Source organism: Lonchura striata, chromosome 6, assembly GCF_050655825.1.
Source record: "Lonchura striata isolate lonStrDom1 chromosome 6, ASM5065582v1, whole genome shotgun sequence".
Lineage (NCBI taxonomy): Eukaryota > Metazoa > Chordata > Aves > Passeriformes > Estrildidae > Lonchura > Lonchura striata.
In genome coordinates, this window is record NC_140708.1 from 40,795,230 (window position 1) to 40,813,405 (window position 18,176).

At 44.1% G+C, this 18,176-nt stretch overlaps 1 protein-coding gene across 5 annotated transcripts in view; it reads left to right on the top strand.

Moving 5' to 3' along the window:
- The window catches only part of INPP5A (inositol polyphosphate-5-phosphatase A), a 185,735-nt gene that overhangs the window by 83,467 nt on the left and 84,092 nt on the right, over window positions 1–18,176 (top strand). For all 5 annotated transcript variants that reach the window (XM_085583039.1, XM_085583036.1, XM_085583038.1 and 2 more), the window contains 2 exons: window positions 14,171–14,234; window positions 17,639–17,742. In XM_085583039.1, coding sequence (XP_085439165.1) covers window positions 14,171–14,234; window positions 17,639–17,742 — 168 coding nt within the window. The remainder of the gene's footprint in view (window positions 1–14,170; window positions 14,235–17,638; window positions 17,743–18,176) is intronic.

Consider the following 18,176-nt stretch of genomic DNA (forward strand, 5'->3'; position numbering starts at 1 on the left):
CTGGGACTTGTCAGACCTCGCCACAGTGGAGCAAGGAGGAGGCAGTGGAAACAGGTCATGGCAAGCCTTTCACTCAGACTTTGTAGGATGTTGAGGCAAAAGAGCATTAAGGAGTCCTGTTTGCTGTATTAGAAGTGAGTCACAGAGTGACAGTTTTTTGCTTTTGAGCAATTCGGTTGGTTGCCAGAATTTTCAGAGAATAATGTTCTTGTCTGCTATCAGAGCAGTGGAATCTGCCTGTCTGTAACAAACTTGAAGGGAGTGTGCTAAATGCCTTCTAATTGTAATTAGTCAAGAATGAGTTCCTTTAAAATATTACTAACTTAAAGCGTTACACCACATAAACTGGGTATTTGTTCAAGTTGAGGTGCAGGCATGGCTGGTTTGGGGTGCACAAGGTGTGTCAGCTTTGCTTTGAGCTTTAAATCCGGGTTTGCACTGCCCAGGAATTTGCAATGGTGGTCCCAGCAGTTCCTCTAATGCTAAAAATCATAGCCCAGGCAAAGTACTTCTGAATATACAAAATGTGTGGTATTATTGAAATTTTAAAAATCAATTAAAGCTTTTTTGTAATTGCCCACAGACATTGCATGCTCTGGTTGAATGGCAGTAGGTAATTTGTAAACTGTTTAGATTCATTGTTGGCCATCTCTTAGAATTGATTGTCCTTTAATTAACTTATCTCAATCATGCATGTAATGTGATTCCCAATAAAAATTACATAATTTTAATTGAAATTGAAAAGTTACGAAAGGTAGAAATAGAAATAATATATATTGTATATGTACATACTCCAACTTGCATGGACAGTCTGAAGAGACTTTAATAACAAGGCAGGTTTTCCATGTGATTTAATTACCAATTGACTTAACTGAGTATTTAGATTAGAAGAGTATAATCTGGTTTATTTCATAAAGAAAGGCTTTACATCTTTATGTCCTTATTGATTTGCCAATACCATTTAATGAGTGTCAGTTCACAAAAGTTACATTAGTTGAAATACATCTTTGGGTTTGATCCATGTAGCATTATTTTGAAAATGCAACCACTTGAAGAAAATTAGTATAATTTAAAGTTACTTACAATAAAATATTTCTCTGAAGTTTACATGAAGAAATGCAAAATGGCAGCATGCATTCAATTATTCTATATAATCCAGTTATTCTGTATAATTCCAAGAAAATTAATTTCTTGTCAGTGATCCTGATGTTTTCTTATGTTTGCTAAACCAAACATGCTACACGTTTTCATTTATGCTTTTATTTTTAGTTTGCATACACTGAATTTTTTTTAAAGATTCTTCATAACTGTATTTTTACTAAACTGAGACAGAGTAAGCTTGAATTGTTCTGCTACTGGTGCTTTGGCTTATATTGTTATTCCTTTATGGAATCAGTGCATTAACTGGTACAAAGGGCTTAAAATATCTAAACACATAAATCACATTGCTCTTCATGTCAGTGAAGTGAAGCCTGTTGGAAAATAAATACCAGGTTTGGCTCCTTGTAGGCAATAATAATAATTTTTAAAATCATATAATCTGCATCTTTGTCTCTAGCTGAAGTGGCAGCATACAGAGCCGGGCAGTCACTGCACTGGGTCACTTTTTTTGCTCAGTCAGTCCAGTGACCCATACAAGATTTAACACTAAGTCTCTGTATTAATAGCATCAAATAAAAGACAAAGAAGAGATGGGAGAGACTTTCTGATTTTTACTGTAAATTATTTTGTATTACATTGGAAAAAGTTTAGAGAGATTGCAATTGCTTTTCAAATATGGGCAATTGTCATTGTATTTGTTACTAAGTTCGTAATGATGGTGATACAGGTAGGCACTGAAAGCCTGAGGTTTTGGAAGTGTTTGGTAGTCTTTGGTTGTGTTTGGTGGTGTTTGGTGCTGTTTCATAGTGTTTGGTGGTGTTGGGTGGTGTTTGGTGGTGTTTTGGTAGTGTTTGGTAGTGTTCTGTTTGGTGGTGTTTAGTGGTGATTGGTGGTGTTTGGTTGTATTTGGTAGTGTTGGTGGTGTTTGGTATTGTTTGGTGGTGTTTTGGTTGTGTTTGGTGGTTTGTAGTGTTTGGTGGTGTTTTCAGAGGTTTCAGACTATTGCATGTTGTGCAGAAGGTGAAAGTGGCACGGCTGTACCACCAGAGACAGATGCTGGCATGGCTGTGCCACCAGGGACAGACGATGGCTGTGCTACCAGGGACAGATACTGGTGTGGCTGTGTCACCAGGGACAGGCACTGGTAAGGCTGTGCCACCAGGGACAGCTGCTGGTAAGGCTGTGCCACCAGGGACAGCCGCTGGTAAGGCTGTGTCACCAGGGACAGGCGCTGGTATGGCTGTCTCGCCAGGGACAGGCGCTGGTAAGGCTGTGCCACCAGGGACAGGCGCTGGTGTGGCTGTGCCACCAGGGACAGGCGCTGGTGTGGCTGTCTCACCAGGGACAGCCACTGGTGTGGCTGTGCCACCAGGGACAGATGATGGTAAAGGCTGTGCCACCAGGGACAGGCACTGGCGTGGCTCTGCCACCGCAGTGACGCAGCTCAGCCCAGCCCTAGAGCAGAGCCAGCCCCGTGCTCTGGCGGGCGCTCCCAGCTCCAGCCCTGTCCCCTGGCAGTGCCAGGCCGGGTCACAGAATCCCACAGCAGCCTGTGCTGGAAGGGACTGTCCAGTTCCAGCCCCTGCCACAGGCAGGCTGGTGCTGCTTGCCCAGAGGAAGGACTGAGGTAGAAAGGCTGGGTCTCCAAGGACATCAGCCTTGGAAGGCACCTGGGTTCTGGCTGTGGAAAAGAGGGCTCTGAAACAGCACTTCGTGCAGGGCAGTGTGCTGAGGGCTTCTACTCGACCTCAAGCTTGAGTAGAATAATAACCATTGTGGAATCCTAAACCACTCGCTGCTACAAACCAGGTACAAAAATAGTAGAGTAGAAAAAAATAGTAACCTTGTGGTTATTTTTTGTCATGTGGCATGAAGGCTTTGTGCTGGGTTCTGGCTTTGGCTCCTGATGGTTAGGGCTGTCACCAGCAGCATTCCTGGACAACAAACTTGCTGCTGTAGGTACTGGATAATTATTAATAATCCCAGCTTCTCCAGCATGTTGCCATAGCATTGTGTTTTCCTTCTTCATCTGTGCAAGAACAAGAAACAATTTCAGTGTCCTGAAGGTTGATGCCCTTGCAAGAAGCTTTCCTGTGCCTCAAATCTGTGACCCTCTTTTGAGGCTGCCTTGTTCTTCCGCAGTTCATCTTTGTTATGTTAATTTTAAAATTTAACAGGTTTATTAATCTTGCAGAATTTATTATAGTCAAACATGAGATATTATTAAGTTGCTATTGTACAGAGCATTTACCTTTGCTGTTGGAATGACTTGTCCTCTGCATTGGCAGACACAGAAACATTCATTTTGTTTCCTAATTAGGAGAGCTGCAATCAGGAACCATGACAGGGTTCAGCTCCTCAGTGTACAGCATGCCAGGTTCCATAGTGCAGGCTTTATAAAATTCTCTTTAATTCAAGAACAGAATATCATTAACTTTGTAAGTGGATGAATACAATGGACAAGCAATTTAATTAACTTCTAACATTGGATGTTGGACAGGAGACAAAATGAAATTATGCACATATTTCTTATGCAGGCAGTCAACCTTGAAAGGGGCTTGATTGTGATGGGTCAGACAAGGGGACAGCTTTGTCCAATTATTTGATGTTTAGTCCTAGAATATGAAATTTGAAATTTGGTACTTTGTAAATCAATCATCTCTTGTTTTGAAGCAGCTACAAAGGTTCTCTGAGATACAAAACAACCACCAGTGACTGTGACACGATAAATACAACCTTTTACCACATGGTACTTTCCTATTTGTAGATGACCTGTATAATGCTAAATGAAATGGGCATTAATGCCTCCTCATCAAATTGAATTTGTCATCTTGAGTGTATTATGTAAGAACATAGCAATGAAATACCGTATTGATTTAAAGTTTTCAAAATTAAAATTATTTAGCATCAGTCAGTGTAGTAGTAATCACACATCTTACCAGCTTTCCCCAAGATAATGTGCCTTTTTTTTTACCAGAAAAAACTGTGGTGAAGTGTTGAACATCTGTCAGTCTTCCCATCTGCTCAGACTGCACGCAGTTGGGTCCAGTTGCAGGAGCACTGCTGCGGGCACACCCTGTGCCGGGTGGCAGTGGGGACAGCTGGCACTGGCAGCAGCGTCCCCTGCACAGCAGGCTGGGCTTCCGCCGAGCCTGCTCGTCCTGCCGGCTGGCCCTGGCTGCAAAAAATGAATGTGAAACAGCAGGTACAATACAGATGAAAAATAATATCCTGCACTTGCACATTACCTTCTGCACCCTGAGTTCAAGCTCTGCTTCTTGAAATTCAAGAAGTGTTGCCACTATCCACATGATAAATCTGGATCTTTGGGTAATTTTTTGAGCTTGTTGAGAATTTTTAACTTCCTGGGGAATAGTTTTGGTTCTGCATAAGATTCAACACTGAAATTTACCTGGTTATCTTTTGAGGAGAACTTATGTTTATTCTCTGCTGTGCACACAGTTAGAAATCAGACTTTCCTTCTGTCCCTTCCCATCCTGAGGAGCTGGTGAATATTCTGAGCAGGGCAGGGGGTTTGGCAGAGGTTTTGGCTCTCTGGGCAAGCTCAGCCCCTGCCATTAGCCCTTGGGCTGGCCGGGGCCGCATGCAGAGCACGGCCCTGGGCTGCAGCTCTGATCCTGCATTCCTGCAGCCTCCCTTCTGCACTGGGGCACAGCCAAGCTGGGAGCCTCTTATCCTGATTGGGGCCTCCAGAGTGCTTGAGTAATAGAAATATTAAATAACAGCGTGATTAATGACTTTGTGAAGGCTCTACTTTGCCTTCAGGAATATTGATAAGTGGCGCTTTTTATAAGTGCTCAGCACACATACACTTCCTTTAGCTTGGGTTGGTTCCTCGGTCTGGCACTAATCTTGGTTTTCAGAAAAGAACCTCTGTCTGATTTTTTTTAATTTAATTGTTTTGTAATTAAAATATGCAATCTTTTTGTGAAATATATCAGTATCAAAAGTGGCATTAAACATTCTTTGTCCGTGCATTAGGTTGCATATAGGTTATTCATTAACTCACTGGATATGTTTATATAAATCTCATAGGCTTTGTTTGTTCATTTTTCTCTTCTTAAATTAACTGGTCCCAAATAATGTTTTTAAATTGAATATGACTTTTCATTTGCTGTAACAAAATTACTAAGAGAAGGTAATACAGGTGGATTATATTAGCAGAAAATGCCTCATTTTTCTGTTAGTCTTCAGAATAGGAAAATTAAAACTCCCGGGGATAGGTTTTTATTCCAGAAAATGTGCCATGCTGGTTACTGTTAGCAGAGACCTCTCTGAGGTATCTGTAATGACCAGGACTGCAATCAAGTTAATTTTTCTATTGATCTCTTGATTAAGCATTTAAATGACTTGGGATTTAGATATCTTAGAATTTTTAGAATAGTTACTCCAGTCTGTGGTGTAGACAAGTCTCAACCTTGAATTAAACCTAAACAGATAAATCCATCTGAATATACCAAAATCTTGTGAAAGAGACTAGAAATAAACAGTACAAGGTATAAAGCTATGTATGAACACTTACTGATCAGTTCTTTCCTCAATTACATTTAGTTTGACTATTATAAAAGCAAAAAAACCCCCATAATTTTAAAAAGTTTTTTTTATTTTTTAGTGGTAAATTTGTAGTGATTATCCCTCTTGCTAGTTGCACTGTTATTGGCCTCACATTTGGAAGGGCTGCTCTGAAGGAAAGAAGGAAGAGTGAGGAAGCAGTGCTAGATGTTGCAGGTACGTCTGCTGGTGCTCAAGGACTGCACAGCAAAGGTTGCAGCATTCAGATGAGTCAAGGATGTCTGGAAACCACAGTGAGTGTTCTGAGAGCTCACTGAAGCTGGGAGCATGGGCACTGAGAGCTGATTTACCTGGCACGGAGCAGGCCAAGGTGGAACTTCCCAGCCTCATGTACAGCTGGAAGAGTCGGTCTGAAAATCCATGAAATAAATGCATTACAAAGAAAGTAGAGTTTTTTAAGGCAGAAGAACTTCTAAAGACAAAACCGGTATGTGGAAATTATTTTAGAAATGCAGAAGGATATTTGGAGTCAAGAAATTACAATTACAGTCAAGAAATTCCCAGGATTTAGAGACTTCTAGAGCTGGGCACCCTTTTTTATCCCTACCAGCTGCATGTGCTGCTTCCAGAAGTATCTAATACTCCAACAAAATTGTCTTAACTGGGAAATGGGCACTGAAGACTGCAGGTGGCTTCTTCACGAGTATTACAAATAAAATATATGTATTATTTATTTATGGGCATGGTATGTTTAGATTATGATGCCTAATATTGGCTTAGACTTTATGGAGTAAAAGAATCTGCAGTGCCAGTCCTGTCACTGGTTTTAGTCCTTCTGAGTGGACAGTTCCATTTGGTTCAATGGAAATATCACATGTAACTGAACAGGTGTTTTGAATACAGGCCAAGGTGTGTTTCCAGAGAGGTTTTGAAGTTTCTCAGTGAGTATTTGGAGCCCACCCACTCTGACACTTTATTAAAGGTGCAGTTCTTCAAATGCTGTTGAAATGCAGCTGATAGCTGTGTTTGCAGTGCAGAGCTGCAGGAGCGGGGTGTAATTGTTTGGAATGGTCGGATTGGGCTCCGTCTGTCTGCGCTTCAGGTGGAGCAGGGCTGTGCAGGCAGTCTCAATGGCACTTTAATTGTATGTGCTTTAGCTGATAACTCTAATTCAGGAAATGATAAATTGCTGGACACCTAATTTGTTTGCAAATAGGAAGTGATAGAGTATTTTATAATGACTTGATCAGTGTACCCAGCCTGGTTTTTTAACCTTGAATGGGTATTAGACGGTTGGTGTTAATTTGGCTGTAGTGGATTGAGTGTGCATAGAACCACAGGCAAAAACTGCACCATTCCTTGTGTGTACTTCGTCATTCACTGTTCAGGTGTGCTGCATCCTGCCTGTGCTGCAGCCTGCCCTTCCTTTGTTTTTGGGAGAGTGGCAGCTGTATCAAAACTGACATTTTACAGCAAACTAAGGCCAGGTGTTTTCACAGAGTGTTTCCAAACTGGCAGAAAAGTCCAAGATAGCCGTAGCTTGTTTCCGAGCAGATTTTCGGAGTCATTTTGCTGTGGCTGTACCCACGTCAGGGTACCTGCAGACCAGGTGCCCCATCAGCTGAGGCCGTCCCTGGGAAGCAGGTCTGGCCTGGGGCGGGAGACACGTACAGCAGCAGCCTGGCTGGGGTGGTGGCAAGCAGCTGCTGGGCACGGCAGCTGCTGGGCACAGGAGCCACTGGGCACAGGAGCCACTGGGCACAGGAGCTGCCGGGCATGGCACACGTTCTTCTGTCTGAAGTCCCTGAAACGTCGCTGTGACGCGAGTGAGCCCGGGCTAGGAGCCTCCGGGGCAGCTCCAGTGTGACATTGCTGTCAGCTGTCGGGTGGCAGCCACCACCAGTGCTGGGCTGGCCCTGGGTGAGAGGTGGCCACTCACAGACTCCATCTCGCTAACAGGAAACTAATGCCTGCTCTTGATGTTCGGGTTTATAAACATGCGAAATACTTTTTTAATTGTTGGTGGCAAAGCAGGCGCGCAATCGATAGAGTCAGGCATGCCAAACCCACTGTTGACATTCAGCAGAGCCAAAAAGCCTGGTAGGAGATAAGGGCTTCCTGTCAGCAGTGCTCGTGCTAATTCATATTCAGACATTGTCATGTTCCATGATAAATGAATTCCTTGAACTATATTGATATAGGAGGTTAAACATTGAAAAAGTTGGGCTGAACTTTGACTTTAAATATTCATTAAAGCTAATTATGGATTTTATGACTACATGAATTACAGTTTCTGTGTCATCATTGGCAATTTATTTTAAATATATTTAAAGCAATCTTTATATATTAACTGTCACATTTAGTGAGGTAATGCAGTAAATGTTTACTCTGTATAGTAATTAAACTTTTATTCATCTATTTCCTTTTTGCATTAAATATCCACAGTTGAAATGGTGGACTTTAAAAAGAAATTATGCCAATTAACTGTTTTTAAAACACTATAGTTATTAAAATCTTCAAAATTTTGTGGCAAAATTCCTGTACAATTAAAGGACTAGTGCTTTTAATAATGCAGAACCATCGGAACCAATTGTTTCTCTTGCCATCATCACTCGTAATCCCAGATTAGCTTTTCTGTATGGATTAATGAAAGAAATCTCTAAAACCATAATGAGTATCATTGTGGAACCTAATTAAATGCACTGAATGTTCAGCTTCAGTGTGCTAACAGGGAGAAGATTCCTGGTTTTTTCTCCATAATACTTTTCTGGGAGATGTGAAGCTCTTCTAATGAATGTGCTCACTGTAGGTTCAGTTGCTCTCCGTGTCTCCAGCTGCAGTACAGGTGTGCACTCAGGCCTGGTAGGACTGATCAGGTATTTCTGTCAGTCCGGAAAAAGTATTTTGTTAACAGCAGCATTGCCTGAGATAAAATGCCTGGCCTTTCCCTGAGTCCTGAACCTTTCATAAGGGCCATTCTGACAAAGGCCAGGATGTGTGTGCCTGTGTACTCTGCAGTTAGTGACCGTGATATTGAAAGAGGTCCTGGGACTTTGCAAAGGAGACTTTCCCTGCTGTGCCTGCAGGACCTTGGGTGCTTGTCTGACTGATTTAGGGCTGTTAAAGCCAAGCTGTTGGTTACAGTGAACAGGGGGACAGCAGAAGAATCAGTTTTACTCTCTTGTGGGTTTCTTAAGAACTTGGCCAAGCTACAAGTGAGTATTCATGACTGTGCCACCTGACTTTGTGTTTTGGCACTGAGCTACTGGCAATGAATGTGTGGTATTTCCTCGTGGCCCAGGGGTATTGCTCTCAAGTGTCCATGTATTTCTGGGCATAACTGGGCACCTCAGACTCTGATGGAGTCCTTTCTGTCTTGTCAGCTCCTGACTTTATTAGTAAGGTACAAATCAAGAATTCACAGAGTCATGGTTTGGGTTGGAAGGGAGCTCAAATCCCACCCGTGCCCCCCTGCCATGGCAAGGACACCTCCCACTGTCCCAGGTGCTCCAGCCCCAGTGTCCTGCCTGGCCTTGGGCACTGCCAGGGATCCAGGGGCTGCCCACCCTCCCAGTTCACTGGCTAATCAGTCCTGGGAATAACATGTGCTGTCCCTGTATCCCTGGGCCAACAGGTTGGGCTGGTCTAGAAGCTTCTGGTGGTACTGAGGACAATGACCTTGATACAGATACAGACCCAGGGGCTGCCAGGTTGGCCTGATGAGCTGGGGACTTTCTGATCCGAGCCTAACTGGGAGCCATCCACTCATTGCTCTGCCCTACGGCTGCTGAAATAGCATTCAGAGCTGGTCTGTGTTTGCAGGCTGCTTGGAGGATCAAGCAGAGAAGCCTGTGGCTGCTGCCTGCACTTCATTCCAGTAAGACATGTGGAGAGCAGAGTGTGTGCCATTCCCTGGGCAAGCCCTGGGGCAGCAGTGCTCCGTTCAGGTGACAGGTGCTGGGCTGTGCCTGAGCCCTGAGCTCAGAGCTCAGACCTCGGGCTGCTCTGGGATCAGAGCCTGAGCTCAGAGCTCAGAGCTCAGACCTCGGGCTGCTCTGGGATCAGAGCCTAAGCTCAGAGCTCAGATCTCAGAACTTGGGCTGCTCTGGGATCAGAGCTCAGAGCTCAGAGCTCAGAACTTGGGCTGCTCTGGGATCAGAGCTCAGAGCTCAGAGCTCAGAACTTGGGCTGCTCTGGGATCAGAGCCTGAGCTCAGAGCTCAGACCTCGGGCTGCTCTGGGATCAGAGCCTAAGCTCAGAGCTCAGATCTCAGAACTTGGGCTGCTCTGGGATCAGAGCTCAGAGCTCAGAGCTCAGAACTTGGGCTGCTCTGGGATCAGAGCCTGAGCTCAGAGCTCAGATCTCAGAACTTGGGCTGCTCTGGGATCAGAGCTCAGAGCTCAGAGCTCAGACCTCGGGCTGCTCTGGGATCAGAGCCTAAGCTCAGAGCTCAGATCTCAGAACTTGGGCTGCTCTGGGATCAGAGCTCAGAGCTCAGACCTCGGGCTGCTCTGGGATCAGAGCCTGAGCTCAGAGCTCAGAGCTCAGAACTTGGGCTGCTCTGGGATCAGAGCTCAGAGCTCAGACCTCGGGCTGCTCTGGGATCAGAGCCTGAGCTCAGAGCTCAGATCTCAGACCTCGGGCTGCTCTGGGATCAGAGCCTGAGCTCAGAGCTCAGAGCTCAGAACTTGGGCTGCTCTGGGATCAGAGCCTGAGCTCAGAGCTCAGAACTTGGGCTGCTCTGGGATCAGAGCTCAGAGCTCAGACCTCGGGCTGCTCTGGGATCAGAGCCTGAGCTCAGAGCTCAGATCTCAGAACTTGGGCTGCTCTGGGATCAGAGCCTGAGCTCAGAGCTCAGAGCTCAGAACTCGGGCTGCTCTGGGATCAGAGCCTGCAGGCTGCTCTGCTCAGGGCTGCTGCAGCACTGCCTGCAGGGACACAGCTGCAGAAGATGCTTCTTCCCTGACGTGTGAGGACAGCCGTCTCAGCGGCCCTTGGCGTTATGGTCCTCTACAGAGTCATGGTTTCTGGAATTATGGTTTCTGCTCCAGAGGCTGTTGTGGAGAGGGCTGCAGTGCTCCTGGTCTGCTGGTCTGCATGGTGTGGCCACTGACGTCCCTGTCACTGAGAAGGGAGGGACAGTGCACAGCATGACTGCTGAGCTGCCATTTCAGTACAGGAACCTATTTACAGGTGGTGTAGAATTTCTGCTAGCAGCAGGAGTCATCCATCTCAGCAACCTTTCAAATGGAATAAATAATAGCTTTTTTTCTTTATGTTTGAGGTCTTTAAAAGTTAAAATGTTTGGGTGGTTTATAATCTGTAATGTGTTCCTGTGTTGTATCACTTAGATATTGTATGGGCTGCTGCTGCTATATGCACCAGTTCTGCTTTTTCCAAAGGATACTGAAATTATAAATAAGAAAATAAAGTAAAGCTCTTCAACTTCAAATTAATCTCATTTAACTTTATTGCTAACTGACATTTTATGATAAATAAATTGAATTAACATAATTGCCTCAACAAAAGGGCCTAGGCAGCAGGCCTTGGAAGGTTTTTTAAATATATTTCATTGCATTGGGGTACAGAATTATAAGTGCACTCCATCATTTTTGCAAGTTTACATTTATGTATCTAAGCCTGATTAAGTCTATAATAATGCGGAAGATAGTGATAGCTGTAATTTCCATTCCATTATAGTTTTGATTCCTTTTAATGTGGTGTTTGGAATTGCACAGTCCAAGCCAGTCTGAATGTTAATGGTATCAGCTCCTGAAACTTGACAGAGTTACTTCATCACGGTCCCAGATTCCTTGTGCACGAGTAGTTGATACTCAGTGCTACAAATGTAGACCATCAAACTGAACTTCTGTTGCATAAGTCTTAAAAATTAGTTTTTTAAAATGAGATTAAACCTTTACAAAGTCAAGCAATGAACAAATTGTGACACTCAGAAAAGAAGTTTAAGCATGAGTGGCAGTGCTGTTTTTAATAGAGTTATGACACCCTAACTGAAACAGGGTTTAGAGCATCTGGTTTTTTCTTGGTTTACTTGTTGTTATGCTACATAGAGAAGTTTTGGAGTTCACAATTCTGTCACCTAGATTTAAATGGTCACCTGTTTTTAGTATTATTCGTACCTGAAATTGGATTCGTCACTATTTGCAATTACTTTATTTTACTTAGTCATAAATTTCCATCTCAGCTGAGGCATGGCGAATTCCAATGGAAATGAAGGGAAATTTTACCAAGAGGGTGGTCAGACACAGGAGCAGTAGCTCAGAAGGGAAGGCAGGAACTCTGCACCTCAGGAGAGTTCTGAGGCTCCTGGACAGTGCCCTGGGCAGCCACACTTACAGGGCTTGGACTGGAGACCTCAGAGTTGCCTTCACAGCATCATTTTGCTGTCCTGCATCATGTAGAAAAAGGAAAAGCTCTCTTAAAAACATCTCTTAGATGTTACAGGATTGACATGTGTTACTGACATAGCCTAGGCTTTCCCATTCCAGGATCCCTTTTCCATTTGCTTTTCAATTTTTCTGACAGTATGCATTTGGGATGATACTTTCCAGATGCTTGCCGAGGCTTCTTTCTTTTTCTTCTGAAGGCCATGTAAGGAAAAAAGCTTTATCCTTATACTGAGTTCTTAAAGAGTATTATTATACAGCAAATGTTACCTTTATATATGTCAGATTTTGCCCTACGCTTTGAAGAAAGAGATGGGCCAGATGGGAATATCAGGTGGCAGAGGTTTTGTCTTGTACCAGGATTTATTTTCTCCTGGCAATGTGTCCCTGTTGCAGCACACTTCACCTTGAGTCCTTCACAGGGATGTCCCCTGCAGTTCCTTGCTTGCCTCCTCTGTTACAAGAAAGGAGCCCAAAGGCCTGAAGGAATCTGTCTGGGTGGTGGGGGTGTGTACTCATCAATCAAACATGTGGCACTGCTTTCTGTTGGGTGGACTCATATCTCAAGGAGATGGGCAGGTCCTCATGTTTGTGCTTTTGACAAATCAGCAAATGTCTAATCTCTGGATGTGCAGCATCTCATAAATAATGCAAAGTCACTGAACCAAGCCCCGCTGTGCTGGGAGGGGCTTTGTTGGTGAGGAAAAGATGCAATTAAACTAAATCATCCCTTTTGGTTAAACTGTTGCTTCTTTTATTCTTCTTAGTAAGAGTTTATCCAGTAACAGGCTGGGATTTTTTTTAAGTTTCTTTTGAGTGCATCAGATATATCTACAGGCTCATCAAGTTGTCCTTTTAATTTTTTTGTTGTTTTGTTTTTTTTTAAATATTCCAGCATAAAATCTATTTGCTGTGTTTTTTTTTTTCTTTTCTCACTTGATTTTCATTTGCTCTCTTCTAATATGTAATTTTCCTCTCGTTAACTGGGGAAAAGCAGTAAATGACGTCTGTGGAGGAGGCACAGTCATGGTCCCTGTGTGTGTCACTATGGCAAAGCTCCCGTGGCACCGAGGAGCCCCACGGGCAGGCAGCCCTGGAGGGGCACGGCAGAGGGGCAGCTGCAGAGGAGCCTGCTGCAGGGGGGCAGAGGGGCAGCTGCAGAGGAGCCTGCTGCAGGGGGGCAGAGGGGCAGCTGCAGAGGAGCCTGCTGCAGGGGGCAAAGGGGCAGCTGCAGAGGAGCCTGCTGCAGGGGGGCAGAGGGGCACCTGCAGGGGGGCAGAGGGGCAGCTGCAGAGGAGCCTGCTGCAGGGGGCAAAGGGGCAGCTGCAGAGGGGCAGCTGCAGGGGGCAGAGGGGCAGCTGCAGAGGAGCCTGCTGCAGGGGGGCAGAGGGGCAGCTGCAGAGGGGCAGCTGCAGGGGGCAGAGGGGCAGCTGCAGAGGAGCCTGCTGCAGGGGGGCAGAGGGGCAGCTGCAGAGGGGCAGCTGCAGGGGGCAGAGGGGCAGCTGCAGAGGAGCCTGCTGCACCAAGGCAGAAGGGGCTGTCCCTGTTGAGGAACTATTTCAGTTTCAGGGCAGGGAAAAACCACATCAGGCTGTGTTGGGAGGTTGTGGAGCCTCTTCTGCAGAGGCTTTGGGTGTAAGTTAGAAAACTTCAAAATTGCCCTTGTTTCCTGTACCACATGCTCTAAAAGCTTTGGTTTTGCTTTGGAGGTCAGTTTTATAACAGAATGGAGGGTCTGTTTTTGGGGCTCAGAAAGGCATCTGTCTGTGTCACCTATCTCATCCATCCATTTGGGGCTTCAGTGTACACCTGGCAGTGCCCTTATCACGGTCAGTCAGCTGTTAGAGGTCATCTTTATAATGACTGATGAAATCTCAGAAAAGCAGCAAAATAAAAAAAAAAAAATATAGATCTTAGAAAATGTAAACATTGGTTTATTTATTGGTATTTAATTTCTTGAGTTTGGTTTTTTTTTTGTAATAGGAAACCCTGATGATCTTTCAGGTTTTGCTAGCCAAAGTACATCTTTTTAATGTAATATAATGTAATATAACATAATATAACATAACACAACATAACATAATATAACATATATATTTAATTCCATGTTTTATTGGATTTTTTTACAGGCTCTAGGAAGTTTTTACTTTCTTCATGAATCTTTGAAAAACATCTACCAGTTTGATTTTAAAGGTAAGCAAAGGAATTTAATGTTTTTAATGCTTAGTTGGCGTTATACATGAAGGCAGCTTTTCCATCCTCTTTTCTGATGGTGGTACCTGGCAGTATTTCTGTGTTATGTAAAATGCAGACAGGTCCCTTGGTGGCAGGTGTTGTTTTTCTTACCTTTTACAGACCTTTTAGAAGGAGTCAATGGCTTGGCCACAGGCTGCAAGCCAGAGCATTAATCATTCCCTTGCACCTTTGGGTCCATAGTGGTCCCTGAGGATTTCAGAAGAACTCTGAATGGCCACAAGGTTCTTCCAAGTAGATCAGATACAGGACCAAGACCTTAATTGTTCAACAGTGATAGTCATTTTGCAAAGCAGCTGAGGTAGATTTATGGCTTAAATTACTTGGGAGCAGAGCAGGTCAGTAGGAGGGTGGCACTGTTTTAACCCACAATGATCCTTCGGGTTGGAGGTCTTGCTGTATTCAAAGTTTGAAAGTAATGCTGGGCTATATATGTTAAATATTAGAAATACCATAGAAAATTATTGAATGTTTCCTGAGGTTAATATAGAAAAGATTGTATAAAATGTATGTTATTTCAGTTGAGAACTGTGTATATTTAATACAAAAATATCCTGAGCTTCATTTAATTTATTGAGCTGAGTCATATTAATACCAGGTCTAGCATCCCATTAATGTGAGGCACTGTTGAAATGGTAGTGACTATGGACTGGACTAATTGTCATAATTATATAGATGAATTCTTTTAGTTCTCAGCAGATTCTCTGTGCTCACATAATTGAGGGTATAGGATCTTCCTGCCTTGAAATATTTGCACAGTAGTTCTATGTATGTACAATTCAAGACTTAGCCAACATAAGTCCTCCTGCTACCACTGGTTTCAGTGCTGAAGGAACATTTTTGCTGTAATATCACAGAGTGATTTTATTTCTGACGAACCATATGGGAGCACTCCCCAGCGGGGCTGGCACTCCTGAGAGCTCATGCCTGGGCTTGGTCCCTGACAGGAGCAGCTCTGCAGGCGCTCAGGAATGAAGTGTGCACAGGCTGGGGGGCTGGGGGCTCCCGGGGTCCCCAGGCCTGGGTGGCACAGTGTGCTGTGGCTGTTTGTGCATTCTGCCATGCCAATGGCTTTGTGCCAGTGGCTGGGGAGCTGTCTCAGCACACCTGAGCCCTCAGCTCCACCCCGTCAGCAGCAGCAGTCAGAGGAGCAGCAGCAGTTTCACCCCAAACCCCACCTGAAGGTCCCTCCCAGTGATCACAGGCAGGAGGTGTCCTGCTCCTGGCAGGGAAATGACAGCTGCTTTAAGAAAATAGAGGCTTTCTGGATTTATTAGTCCTTCATTTGCAGCTTATTGGCTACTGTACAGCTTTTAAAGAAGGTGTAAAAGATTTTAAAAGGTGAGAAAATGCAAGAAAACTTATACAAGAAAACAATTAGTAGAAAAACAGTGAACAGATGCTTGTTTCAGAAAAGAAATGCTTTAAATGGTTGCTGCTTTGTTTTCTTGGAAAAACCTTAGCAGAGCCAACTTGCTAATGTGAACCATGCTCATAATGATGGGTTTGGCCCAAACATCATTTGGGAGGAAAAAACTCTTAACAAAAATAAGGAAATGGGTGAATAGGTGTTGTAAGTCACACACTGTTCTTGTCAGAGTAAAATCCGTCTCCCAGCACAGGGTTTGTAAAATATGATCCCAAAGGCTCTCATCCTTCAGGGGAAATGTAAAACTTGCCTCTTCTCTCATGACTATTGACGTTTTCACAGTGTATTAAGCTCTTAAATCAGAAGAAAAATCCAGATGGATACAAACATTCTCTGCACAAAAATCATTATGAAATTCTGGTTCTACTCAAAAGCATGCAAAAAATAGATATTTATACACAATTCAGTATTCCTGGAACATCACTGTTGCTTTTCAAAATTCACTGCACAGTTGGATGTGACTGAATACAGACTGGAAAAAAAAGATTGTCGCTGTTTTTCAGATCTCAGGCAGATATATCTCCACTTTGAAAAAGGAACAGTTTTCTCCTGCAGCTTCACATATTATGTGCTGTAGTGTAGATCTGTTGAGCTGTGTTCACAGTGGTCAGAGGTCCAAAAGTTTGCTTACAATTCAAACTAGTGCCAAGCTCTCTGTTCTGAAGGGATGTCCTCTAAGAGAGGGGGTTTAGGCCAGTTCCAGTTGACCACTTGTATTTACAGAAGGAATTTGTTTTCTGGAGTAAGTCAGCAGTGCAGTGGAGCTGGTGTTGCAGCCAGGCTGTGTTGCCCCTGTGTGCTCTGCTCTGCAGTCCTGTCACAAGGAGCCTCTGGCACAGGCAGGGGATAGAGAGGTGCCTCCCTTTGCCAGCTGCTGCCTGTCACTGAAGTTCTCCCAGCAGATGCCTTCAGTCCTTATAGTTCTGCCAAGTCTTTTCTGTAACTCCAAAGGCATCAGGATCTCTTTGCTGACACTGTTAAACTTGCTGGAAGAGGCACATCCATCCACAATCTACTTAGAATGATGCCAGATCAGTTTATCAGGATATTTGTTCAGTTGTCCTGTGGGAGCCAGGCCTCAGAGTGGTTGGTGCATAAAGAATGATACATTTTTTTTCCCTGAAGACATAGGGCTGCATTACAGTAAATGCTTCCTCGATATCCAGTAGGATTGAACAGTTTAGGAGTCTTGATAATACTTGGAGTTTTTCTCCTATACATTCCCAGTTGAAACTAAATCCAGTTGAGCAGGTCTGGTATAGTGGCAGCTGTACATCAGTTGCCCGATATCCTGTGTCAGGGGAGTTAAACTAAGTCAGGTTCTTGCCTTAGATATGCCAGTACATTGTTCTCATCAGGTGAGAAACCAAATATAAAGTGGATCAAGAAGGAGAATCTCATTCATGAGCTGAGTAGACCCATAGGGATCTGTGTTGTTTCTGTCTATGATAAAATTGTTCATTAGAGACTTTGGAAAGTGATGTGCATCACCACTGAGTCTTTTGTACAAGTCCATCACCCATTCCAGCTGTAAAAATCCTTGCCTCATGTGCTGATGGCCAGAAAGGGTCGATCTGAAGGAGCCTGGGGGCTGCAGGGTCACAAAGCAGCTGAGGTGGGATTTGAGTGCAGGGGTGTACAGAGACCAGGCTCACAATTACAGCTCCAACACTTCATAGGGCTCTGGAGAGTAGAAATGACCATACCATAACTGGGCAACTTCAAGATGTCTGACATAAACAGGGGTGTATATCTTCCCCCAGAACTGTTCAAATGTTCAAACTTGCACATTTTTTATAAGATCTTGTTGATTTACCAGCTGTTTTGCTGATGCTGCTGCTTTTTCAATAAATGTGAGAAGATGCTTGTAATGTTGAAGTTATGTGTATTAATTTTGGTTTATCTCTCTTCCTAGCTAAGAAGTATAAAAAGGTTACTGGGAAAGAAATCTACTCTGACACTTTAGAAAGCACACCCATGCTGGAAAAAGAGAAGTTTCCACAGGATTATTTCCCTGAGGTATGTACAGAACTGTGAAGCATTTCCAAATACTAGAATTTCCAAATAGTCTGATTTCCTCTGACTACTCTTGAGCAGCTCCTCTCAGTGATAAGGGCAGAATGGAATGTGGCAATTTTGTCTGTTTCTTGACACCTGTAATAGATGTTCTAAGTCATGGCATGATGTACCAAAATCCAGTAAGGAATGCTCGTGAAGGGTGAGGACAGTGATGAAAGGACTGATTTGTGCAGGTAAAGGCCAGGCAGAGTGGCAGTGTGCTGTGGCAGGGCTGTCTCAGGAGCCCTGCTCCTGGCAGCTTCGAGACCACGCTCTGTGCCATGGATTCTGCCAGCCTGGCCGGCTCGGGGAGCTCGGGGTGCCAGGGACACTGACCCCAACACACACTGGCACTACCCTCTAAGGCTGCCCGCACACTCCCTTTTGCACTTGTT